The sequence below is a fragment of the Talaromyces marneffei genome, chromosome 6, assembly GCF_009556855.1.
Source record: "Talaromyces marneffei chromosome 6, complete sequence".
Taxonomy (NCBI): domain Eukaryota; kingdom Fungi; phylum Ascomycota; class Eurotiomycetes; order Eurotiales; family Trichocomaceae; genus Talaromyces; species Talaromyces marneffei.
The window spans coordinates 1,528,446-1,540,743 of record NC_072353.1 but is presented as its reverse complement, the minus strand read 5'-3'; the positions used below and the strand labels follow the sequence as shown (position 1 = coordinate 1,540,743).

General features: G+C 46.6%; 2 protein-coding genes across 2 annotated transcripts; one reads left to right on the top strand and one right to left on the bottom strand.

Annotated features, from left to right (window-relative positions):
- Window positions 1-2,811: 2,811 nt before the first annotated feature.
- On the top strand, window positions 2,812-3,456 carry EYB26_008065 (uncharacterized protein; the record flags this gene model as incomplete). The annotated part of the gene is made up of 1 exon (XM_054267324.1): window positions 2,812-3,456. One exon carries the CDS (start codon window positions 2,812-2,814, stop codon window positions 3,454-3,456), a length of 645 nt encoding a protein of 214 aa, XP_054123299.1.
- A 5,128-nt stretch (window positions 3,457-8,584) lies between these two features.
- EYB26_008064 (uncharacterized protein) lies at window positions 8,585-10,975 on the bottom strand (the record flags this gene model as incomplete). The annotated part of the gene is made up of 1 exon (XM_054267323.1): window positions 8,585-10,975. One exon carries the CDS (start codon window positions 10,973-10,975, stop codon window positions 8,585-8,587), a length of 2,391 nt encoding a protein of 796 aa, XP_054123298.1.
- Between the last annotated feature and the right edge of the window lie 1,323 nt (window positions 10,976-12,298).

The window sequence follows — 12,298 nt, the reverse complement described above, 5'->3', positions numbered from 1 at the left end:
CTAGGCAAGATATCCATGAAATGAATCCCGTGGGGCGGGTCTTGGTTATGGAATAAGATATATCTTCATTCAGGTTGATAGAAATAACGCACATTAATGGATCCTTTCAATGTTCAGTTACGGGTTTGCTTGAGTATTTCTAGAAATAGGGGGAGGATTGGAGCTGGGTAGTTATCAGATATCAAGGTCATTAAGGAGAATAGCATTCACCTTTACAGCTGCATATCCGTGTATTACGACTTGTGAGCACACTTTTCCCGACGGAGTATAAGAGTTGGACTTCTTGAATATAGGTGACCTCCGTACAATATTGGAACGAACCAATCTCTCCTTTGGCTATTAGGTGACTGTGATTAGGCTGCTATGATGACTGCCGAACATCTGGTGGAACATAACGACGAGTTCCGAGGGAGTGCGAATTATAGTAACGAAAGGATCGTCAAACATCCATGGATACATGTCAACACATCTCTCTACTACCGGCAAGTCTATATCAAGGATTATGCGCTTTCGGTGACGACCATTGACACAGGGAGACAACAACGGGGGGATGATTTGAGCAACATAGTGTCTATCTCAAGACGATATCGAAGTGGTTCTGGATGGCCTCATAAACCCGGCGTAAGGTCGATCTGTAACTTCAACTAGGTTATCAGACATCTCCAAGGCTGCTTCATCGGGAAGGTCAAGTGGGAAGAGGAATAAAGATTATCATACCCTCATAAATAGCCCGCCATCACTTGAAGAGAACGGTAGGTTCAAGTGATTTAGGAGAACTGATCAATCCAGTAATTTGATTACAAGTCATCCTATGGAAATAATATAAGTCACTATGAGAAAGGTACTATAAATCATATTCACAGCTCCACTCTCATGAGTTCCTTTAGGCACTCTTGTACACTTGACACGAGGACAAGCTTTGATGCACCTTTCGGTCGGTGATATCGCGGTTCTCGTTGAATAACTGGCTCGGAGTTGTCAACCAAAAACTGATCTCAAACTCTAGCCTGACCCTTATGATTATCTAAACTTAGATATGCGATTTGGTTCCGCGAAACCTGGAACTGACTTTATCTTGTCGCTCTTCATCCCAGCAACAAATTCGTCAAGAGGTTATCCGTGGTCGGAAACAGGCATAGTCTGATGTTCGATAGTCGGGTACTCATTCACCAGTTCAGGGGACTGCAAATAATGAGCTCATTGGTTAGGGGAAATATTGAGCTATTCACGTCAGCGGTTACATCGTACTCCTATCCCGATAAGCAAGGCTATTGGATGCAGTCGATTAGCACAACATGGATGAATATCCGGGGCAGTCGTAACTGGTATAGTTAATGATAGCTCCTTGTCAAGATGGTTTATTCACATCTCTCTAGGATTGATTTGATAGGCTGCTGTTAGAACAAACTTCATTTCTTGCGTCCTTCTGGTCCTAAGCGCTGAGTCATTTCGCGGGTTCTGGGACTAACGCACCTTATTTTCTGCGATCGCAGTAGTAGTGATCATAACTAGGTAGTTCTAATACTGTAGATATGAATACAACCAGACCAAGTTCCTAAAAATGGCATTATCTTGCTTTGAAGCGATGAGAATGTTACGCAGATAAAAAATTTCCTAATTTAGAAGTTTCCGTGTTTGGCAACTATCGATGAAACTGAGTTCTTTCAGAAGCGCGATCGCCAACGGCACGAGATAGAAGTTGGAAGTACCAACTCGATCAAATCTGATTTAAAGTTGTGTGGTGATTTTAAGGAGTTAATATCATTGTTTCTTGAAGAATGGCATTTGGCATATCCAATCAGGAAGCTTATGATCGCCTTGTCAGAGAGCTGGCGCTGGCGCGGCGGATCGCTGAGCCTGTTTGAGCCGCGCGAACCAACCAGAGCAAGCTGGCAGCACACCTCTCAGAGACCCCACCCGCCTGAAACACCAAACCAGAACACACTGCAAAATATTGACGACTCATACACTGAGAATGATTTGGGGCTTGCTTCAGAACGCGCGCAGCAAATTGATGAATGTTTCTGTGGGCGGTTATGAGAGTAGACATCGCAATATATATATGACACATGGATTTTCCTTGATCAAAGATCTGTTTTGTTCTTCTGTGTGAGTACGATTCAAGACGTCCAGTTCGCTTTCCATTCTCTTCTCTCGTTGCTTCTTCCGCGGGTCGGATCTTCTTATAAATCACTGTATCACCCTCTCTTGCGGTAGCATTCGTTCCGCGGTCAAATCATTTTTCGAGTGCAAGCGACTTGTTGGGGACTTTTTGTCTTAGCTCTGGCAGCAAGCAGGTCCTCTTATCCTGGTTTTGTATGTCCACCGGTCTTTGCGCTAGACCTATCTGGTTCCCGTTGGCTGATGGCGTGGGTAGTTTGTAATATTACAGCCCTGTATCTTACAGACGCATTACGAATTTATTACGGTCACCGTCATTACATACAATACGACAGATCTCCCAAACCTTCGAGCGAAACGATCATCCACCTTCAGCCAGTCTTATGTGGTTGGACGACCCCCCTGTGACTGCAATACGCTTCCGCTAATCTTGGGTCTTTCCATTGTCTCGACTTCGCCTTCTCCTGTTTTATACTCGTTCTGCCATCTTTCTTTTTCTCTCCCTTCCACACCACTTCAATCTTTAAAGATTTCTCCAATCACGCCTCGATCGTACCAGTCAGTCGCCTTTCTCAACTGCTGGTTATCACCAAGCTTCACCAATTGCACCACGCTCTACTTACCCTTCGATATATTCATTCATCAAATCAGTATCGCATCTACTCAGAATAGTCGATCAGTGTATAAGATATGGCGCCTTCAAAGCCAGTCTTACATCCGCTCAAGACTCCAAAGACTACCACCTTCCCATCCGAATTACATACTCCGTCTATTTCTTCGCGATCGGATACAAAAACTGAACTTCCACTCTCGACGCCTATAACCCCGCCGCTCGCCTATACTGAATTCTTGAAAGCACTTACACCCGTATTCAACAGTCCTATTAGCCCTTCTATGAGCTTCTCAAAGTTCCCCGTGGAAAAATTACCCACATCAAATTCACAACCATCAACGGCAACGAGTGTTTCATTTCCCAGCAATGTCGAGTTTGCGAAGTCTGCGAAGTCTGCCAGTATTTCTCCCGAATCGCCTTTCCCTCCGTCACTTCCCTCCAAATCTGCAAACAGTGGAAGAAAACGCCTACGAATATCAACAAAGGCATGTGGGAAGGGTTATACGCCGGCGACGGATTCTCCGATGAGTGCTACAACCGCATATTCTCCTTTTTCGCCTTCGGATTGGAAGCTCCGTTATTTGGAAGGACCCCGAAGTGCTACCGGCAAGCATGTCAGTGTCAGGCAGGTCGTTACTCGCACAGTCACATATAAGCGGACGCCTTTAGATCCACCACCAAAGGGCAAGCGAAGAAAAGCCAGCGCATCTCCGCAAGCTTGATATCTTCCTGCAACCTCACGAGTTGACCCCTCGGACAAACGGCGGTCCTTGGTTCTTTCTACTCCTCGAGTTATGTGGGCTTACGACTTTACGATACATATCATTCTTCCTCGGCTTGTCTTATTTTTTTGGTCTTTGATGCGTGGAGTTGTGCAGGAACCTTAACGGTTATGGTAATCATTTGAAAGCGAGCAAGCTTGGGCTCTTTTGGGAAAGACATCAATGTTGGATTTGGTTTTGCTTGGCTATCCTTTCTGTTTTCCTATGTGCATATCTGGGTCGAGAGGTTGGGGTGGGGGCGCAATCTGCTTTGACATGTCCATAATGCTTTGTTGAACTAAAATGATTCATACTAACTAAACTACGACTACTATCACATCATGTACCTACACACCTCATGTACACGGAATACCGTGGTTTCACAGACTTAGCTCTTCGTTGTACGAATATGCAAAGGATGTTTCTATTACTCGTTCCCAGTGAGATAGAAACCAATCAGCGTAGTAACAGCACGACAAACATCGTTGACCATGATTCGTATATGAACAGATGCAACCAATCGCAACAGTGAGAGCTGAATGTTATGTTATATCGACACGTGTTAGAGATGAGCTTGACTTCTTTTGTCAATAGAACGAGGCTCATACTATGCATTTTCCCAACTACCGGGCCTTCGTAAAAGCGCCAAAGACGCCATATACCTTCCAAAGTTAATAGGCATGACTCGATCTGGATGCGCAAAGACTCATAACAATTAATTTTGACTGCCACGTTCTCCCGCGCCTATATCAAAGTGTTGTCAAGTTGGACATTGCGATTCATGATTCAACAACAACCATGAAAGACAACGGGGCGGAATACAATTCCGGTTCGCTCGCCCACTAGATGAGAACAGACCCCAATTGACAGCAAAAACCTTTGTATGTTTGGTACCATTGACCTGCAAAATACTGGAATCAAGTCTTTAGTAGGACTCGCTGCTTTCTCACGCTAAAGCGCCACATAGTAAGTCTCAATTTCAAAGTTTAACCAACTCTACCCTAACCATCTAACCAACGTATGACCGTGATTATGACAATTTAACTTCAGCTAGTCCAACCGTCATGCTGGGTACATACTAGCACAGGAGGCAATGAGAGAAAGGGAAACAAGATTTCGAGAGTCGGTTTGAGCCCACTCGAGAAGGGGCTGTGTACTAACTATCTCAGACTGAGTTTATGGTTATGATGATGTTGTTGAGGGACACAGGTGGACATTGAACCATCGTTGTATTATTTGGTAATTTAAATATACGATACTGTATTGTCTGCCCGGCAATACAGAGTTACATCCCGTCATCATAGAGGCAAAACCTGACATTAGGGAACCACGTTCGTAAAAATGTTGCAACCTATACGGAGTCCAGTCAAGCTGAAAGACAATATTTTCAAAGCTTAAATGATGTACGAAACGACACATGCCACTCTACGTGCACTCCGTACTTCTCTCTAAATCACGCGAAGTCGATCAATAAAACCAATCTTAGGGGAAAGGTTCTGCAGAATTTAAACATCCCCGTCACTTTTTAAGAGTATGCAGCCAAAAGCGATAAAACTGTCAGGCAGGAAGGCAGTCTCCCCTGCTATGCATATGCATGTTCAAACAACGGGGAGGGACGTACCTATGGGTACCCATGCTAGCTACTTCAAAGATTCTTCACAAGAATTCTACATACCTGGGAAAGGTCTACGAGAGAGACACCATTACTGACCGATATTCGGACAACATAACCTGGCCAATTGTACTGATCGAACGATGAGTGGGAGTTAAAGATGTCTTGTATCTCTGGCCGGTGATTGGCCTGTGGTACACGAGACGAAGAGGAAAAACCATGGAAAGGTTACCGGGAGAGGGGTAGCGGACCGCAGCAATGACTCCATTTCAGCCCCACCGCACTAAATGTCAATCCAGTCTTGATCGTAGCTTAAGCGCTGGCGCTTTCCCTTAAGCAGATTAGTGCAATGCGTCTCACAACACTTGTAACCAACCTTGAGTCAATCGGCACCTCATTGGTCAGGTTGCCAACAACCCTACGCGGTATGCTCACTATGCTGGGGTTAAGTGGCTAGTGTGCATTTACATAGTATGACTCTCGGCTTCTAGCTGGTTTCGGAAGGCCTGGCCACATACTACGAGTAGAAGTACTATTAGAAACCATGTCCGACATTTCAATTTTTCCTAACTAATTTGATCGCTAAGCTGATTGTGGTATCGTTTCGATGGACTATTTTTGGCGCATGACCAATAGTATCCTTGCCCCAATGATGAAAAGAGTCGGGTGCAAGCGCCGCGAATGACACCAATGAACCTTGACTCTGCCACTCTGGTCAGGGATCAGGTGATAATAATGAAACTGAGTCGTAGACATGAGCAGATGTACATGACTTATAACCGATGTCCAGAGTCAATGGTACCAACATTGTGATTCGTTTGTAGTCTGTGCAGTGTAGTACGAGGTGATCTGTTCAATGTTACCATTACATATATACATACGCGTTACTAATCCGCAGTGCGTATTGCGCGAGATAAGAAACTTGAAACTTAAAAGGACAAATATCAGCCGCCAAAACGGAACATCCATCAAAATCAGACATCAAAAATGAAGGATGTGATCAACCTCTGTCAGCTTATAGTCTTTCATTGGCCAGTCATGCCATGGATTGGACATGGGGTCATCACCGGTCGCTTCTCACCTAGGCAGGTAGTCTTGCATGGAGCCCCACTGTGCGAGAAAATCGATCGACCAATTTTTCCTGAAGATGCTAATATTGGAAGCAGCCGCCTGCATTGTAACATTGTATATATGCATGTGCTGTATCATTGCCTCGACACCGACCTACATACAGACCTGCTTCAAAATTGATTACGAGAGGCGGGAGTTTCCAAGGTAGCGAGGAATTCATTAAAACATGTTTTTCCCCCCATAGATGCCTGTCAGGTACTTACGAAGCGCGCAGAGTATATTTACCAAACGCATTACAGAAAATAAACATTCAAAGGCCAGAATGCGGACTACACCTATGTAAGTAAAGTACGTCCATTATAACTATCTTATCTTAATAAACCTGAGTAACTAACTACCTGCTAAAAATGTTCCAAACAAGCCATAAAGCGCTTAGCCACTCAATGTCTGAATCTCGTATTCATATTGGCCGAATCGATATGGTCAAGTTGTTGCCCGTTGATATCCGAAGCCTAAGACTCGATCAGCAATTTCTAAGAATAGATCAATCCCAAGAATACAGTTTCAACTTCACTCAACTATTCAACGTACGTACTTTGTTTGCAATAAATTGCTTTTTGACATTGTTCTGTTCTAAAATTAACAATTCCTTTATGCATCTCTTTTTCTACGCTCTTAAGTTCATCCTGTTTTCTCTCAACTACCCATGCTGGACTCCACTTATCTTACGTCGCACGCGGCTACATCATGACTGGAAATCATGAAGCCATTCTCTACATGGCAATAAAGGCCATGATCCAACGCCCATCTTTTGATTGAGAGCCAATTGTTTACTCCTGATACCTCTGATATACACATATCATATTCTATTTTTATTCATGGCTTGAGCTAACATCGTATCTTAGGATCTCCACTTTGGTACCTGCATGGATAGATTCAGACCTACAAGCTTGATTCTCGTTCAACATTGGTTCAATCCTCCACCCAACCTTCCTACTTTCCCTCGGATTGTCCTTCTACTCACGAACATATCACTTCTTTCGCTTCTTCTATGCTCTAATCCTGTTTTACTCCTTCCTATTCGTCAATGGAGTTCATTCTGAGATATTTATAGAAGATCTCCAAGCTCACTCGCCATGCATGAGGTCCATAACAGCACGAGGTAATCGAACAATATCCCGTTAAAAACGGTAAGTATTGCCTCTTTCTCAATCGAGTCTTATAATACATCACGCTAGCAATGATTTCCAACAAGTCTAACGGCTCTATCCCTTCCCTTCCTTTCCTTTTCTTTCAAGCTCCATTTCTCACCTATCGTTCTATACGACTTGCGCTGATTGATCAATTGATGCTATTTTCAGAAACATTCCAGCCGTTTCTTCTGCGTCCTGACCTTGTCTATACCAAGGTATCATCCCGACACGGCGCCATCTCGCACCGTCGTCCTCCATCTGATGTGCGTTTTGTAAGTACCTGTATGTAAAGCCAGGCATGTTTTATTGGTATCATCTGTTACGGTACGTGATTACAGTGGAATTCGCTTCGTTACCTAGGTATCTTGTATTTATGGTTGATAGCGCTGTATAGTGTCAGTCCATCGTGTTGTCGTTGACCATTCACTCTATTTTAGGATACAATGCATCCTCAAGTGTCTATGGAACGGCGCGTAATACATCGCTTGCCTGCCGAGTCCTCATCTGTGTAATCGATACCAATGATTTGTAATTGTTCAATATCACCTCCATGATAGCGGAGGACTGACTGGATAGCACTTGTTGAGGATCTGGAGAGGACCTCTAAGGTTTGTACACTTGATGTGACGCCAAAGTCACCTGCATGAGATCCCGTGTCACAAATGATCAAAGTGTCCATCTATACTCATGCATGTCAAGACAAGTGAGTCAACAGGTTGTGGATTGTGATGGGCACGGCATCAAGTCGAATCTCGTTCGTTCTTGACTAAAGGTATGTTAGCTCGGTGGGAATAGGGCGCAAGGCTTCGAAACAGGAAACTCTGAACCTATCAGTCCGGCCTATCTACGATCAACACTTAATAATATTTGAAGATGACAAAACATGTATTATATAGCAAAAAATAATAGCGAATACAAAACGTGTATGGGACATGAGTATAATCACGCTCAAGTAGACATTATGTGGTTGGGCAGGTAAACTAATTTTGTTGAACTAGTTGATGAGTGTTTTTGAGGGGAGAAAGGAGTGTGGCCGGTATTCGTCAACAAAATGAAGGACTAGAGTAGGACGCTCTGAATATCGTAGATTTTGGCATAACGAGTGGATAGATGATCAAGTCATCTGCGTGCCGGATCCGGCCCGAAGAAACGATAACAACTGTAGTTGAACAAGCGAATACCCTTGACCCCATCATACTTGGTGGAGACAAACTCACAGAAGGAAAGCCAAAGCACCAACAACGGCCATACCGAAACCGCCAGGAGCAGCGAGAGTGCCAGCACCACCACGGAAGTTCGAAGGAGACATAGCGCTTGGGGCAGTAAGGCTGGGGCCTTCGGTCTTGCGAGCGGTGCTGGTCCATTGACAAGATGTAGTTGTGTGGGCAACATGGGAATGAGAGGAGCCGTGAGAAGCATGATGTGACGAAGATGGAAGATGAGATGACTGGATTCTAACAGATGAAGAGTGGTATGCGGTCACCACAGGATGGGGAACAAATGGTTGGGCAGCAGGCTTGCCGTATTGGTGACTGGGAAGGGAGGGCTTGGATGGATCATACTCGAGCTCAGGCTGACCGGGGCTAGGTTTGTGGTAGGTCTGAGGAGATGATTGATAACCACCAAGAGCAGGGTCTGAGTAGCTACCATGCTCTTGCTTATCACCACCAGCTGCGTAGTGAGGATCTGGAGCAGGGTAGCTTGCGTCATCCCCAGGACCAGTAGGACCGGAATAAGGACCAGGCTTGGCGTAGGTTCCCTGTCCAGGACCAGAAGCACCGGGATAAGGATCTAGAGCAGAGTAGCTTCCGTCATTCCCAGGACCAGTAGGACCAGAATAAGGACCAGGCTTGGCATAGGTTCCCTGTCCAGGACCAGAAGCACCGGGATAAGGATCTGCAGCAGGGTAGCTCCCGACACCCACAGGACCAGGAGCAACGTAGCTTCCCTGCCCAGAACCAGGAGCACCGGGATGAGGATCTGCAGCAGGGTAGCTTGCGTCATCCCCAGGACCAGTAGGACCAGAATAAGGACCAGGCTTGGCATAGGTTCCCTGTCCAGGACCAGAAGCACCGGGATAAGGATCTAGAGCAGAGTAGCTTCCGTCATTCCCAGGACCAGTAGGACCAGAATAAGGACCAGGCTTGGCATAGGTTCCCTGTCCAGGACCAGAAGCACCGGGATAAGGATCTGCAGCAGGGTAGCTTCCGATACCCCCAGGACTAGGAGCAGCGTAGGTTCCCTGCCCAAGGCCAGGAGCACCGGGATAAGGATCTGCAGCAGGGTAGCTTCCGTGCCCCTCAGGACCAGGAGCACCGGCATGAGGATCTGTAGCAGAGTAGCTTCCGTCATTCCCAGGACCAGTAGGACCAGAATAAGGACCAGGCTTGGCGTAGGTTCCCTGCCCAAGGCCAGGAGCACCGGGATAAGGATCTGCAGCAGGGTAGCTTCCGTGCCCCCCAGGACCAGGAGCACCGGCATGAGGATCTGTAGCAGAGTAGCTTCCGTCATTCCCAGGACCAGTAGGACCAGAATAAGGACCAGGCTTGGCGTAGGTTCCCTGTCCAGGACCAGAAGCACCGGGGTGAGGATCTGCAGCAGGGTAGCTGCCGTGTTGATCCTCACCACCAATGCCAGGATGAGGGGCTGACAAATGATAATTGTCATCATCGTCATCATCATCGTCATCATCATCAGCGTGACCGCCGGGGTATGGGAAAGGATAGGCTGCCTGGCCAACTGGTTGCGGTAGGTGTAAGGGGCCGGCTGGAGCTGGATGGCCATCAGGATGGCCGCCGTCGTGACCCAGAGGTGAGGTATAGCTGCCAGGATCATGATGCTCAGGCATGAGGTGCGTGCCATCCGCTCCTTCAGGGCACGGGGGGTCTACCTCAGAAATTGCGGGAGCTGATGGGTGAGGTTTAACGGCAACCCGCGTTGGGGCAGGAGCCAGGGCAGAAGCGTATGGGGTTGACGAATGCCGAGTGGTCACTACTTTAGGATCGGGCCTGGATGAAGGAGCAGAACCGGGCTTGTATGAAGGAGCAGGAGTATCGTGATGTTCATCAGGCGGGCCTTGCTTGGGCTCCGAGTGCTGCTGTGGTGGAAGTTGGTCGGCCGGATGCTCGACAGGACCGGGACCTCCGTATGGAGGGCCGGGAGGAAGCACATTACCATCCGCCTCTTGCTGCAGGTTGCTGACTGAGGTGATGACGATGTTGTCGTCGTTGATGCCACCATCAATGTCGTTATCTCCGGTGAAGACATCTGGGCCATCCTGGTTACCGAAGTCGTGCGGTCCGCCGAATGGAGGGCCATTTGAAGAAGAATCGGATCCAGAAGCTACATCGTCACCATGACCTTCACCTCCGCCATGTCCTTGATGTCCGCCATGATCGTCGTTGAAACCACCACCAAGGAAGTTGTGCTTAGGAGTGTCACCGAGAAAATCTCCCCCTTGAGTACTGTCGCCTAGGAAGTCATGTCCACCGTCATGGCCATGGCCGGCCACATCACGAGACTGTTTGGCACCGAGAGCCTGAGACTCAGCCTGAGCCACGGCAGCCAACAGGGCCAAGGGAATGGCAGTGTAGACGGTCTTCATCTCCGTTGTTATATCGTGGCGGGAACAAGAGGCACGATAAAAATAAAATGAGTGACTGATTCAAATGAAGGACAAATTGAACATCAAAACAAAATCTACGAATGACGACTTACCGGTTGTCGTCGACGCTCTCGCTGACCAAGAAAATCAAAAGAAAGAAGCCTTTCATTGCGAGTACTGGTTGCTTTATCTACTGGCAAAGACATCGTGGATGTTTCATCCGAAGTGAGGAATGTATCCCAGCGCGGAGCATTGTAACAAGAATGAATATGAATTCGGATGGTGCGCGTAAGGTCACAGAGAATGCAAGAAAATGCAATGAAGAATGGCCAACATCCTGTTTAGCCTCATAGAAGTCGAAAGAACTGGTGTTTCTGACTGGAACAAGGACAATACCCAATACCTTGGCGGTTTAACGTCTCGGGTTGTCCATTCACAACTCGGAATGTTGTGTCCATTCCGGTCGAAGCCCTCTCTTAACGCGCTGCAGCACACATGACACTCTCAATCGTTCAAGGGCAATGCCTGATTGGTTGATCAAGAACAAAATTTCCTGACATTGGCATTCAACGACGCGGTGCGATGGCTCCGGCCAGATGCCTCGAAGGGACAGCTACAAACAGTAATGAGCCAGCCCACAACCTATACTACAAAAGGAGCCTACTGGTAGGTAAATGAATTATTTAAGCCACCGAAAAGCCTCCTCATACTTGTACTACAAAACTTGTGTCCGTGAACAATGAATGGATGTATCCCGTCATCAGCATTCCCCATCCATCGCCCTCACTGAAGAGGACCCAACGGAAAGGAAACTTCCTATCGAGGAGTTGTTCTCCAGAATCACTGACCCTGGAAGGGTCATGGCAACGCATCGCTGTGAGATAAATACTAAACGATGGTCGTGGCTGATTCTGTTAGCTTTTTTGATGTGAGAAAAAGGAGAAAAGAAAAGAAAATTTGCGGCGGAAGTTGTGCGGAAGAGATATAGGCAATGGTCACGTGAGATATATACGGGCCCGGAGTAACATTTATGCGCTCAGCTGAGAAACTTCATTCTGTTTACTTCTGTTAGGATAGTTATCGTGTGCTGATCGACTTGATGTGTACTTATGGAGCCAGCCATGATTTATATTTGTAATGCGTATTAACACACAAACGCCGTTGCAACACCATGCAGCTCAGATATTGTCGGAGCAAATGAGCCTCCAACAACAGCAACTTAAACAATCAGAGCAAACCAAAAGACCAAGACATTAACAGGGTATATATCCAAAGCAGCACCTATGGCTGATAGCGCAGAAGCGAAAAACACAGTCTTCCCTC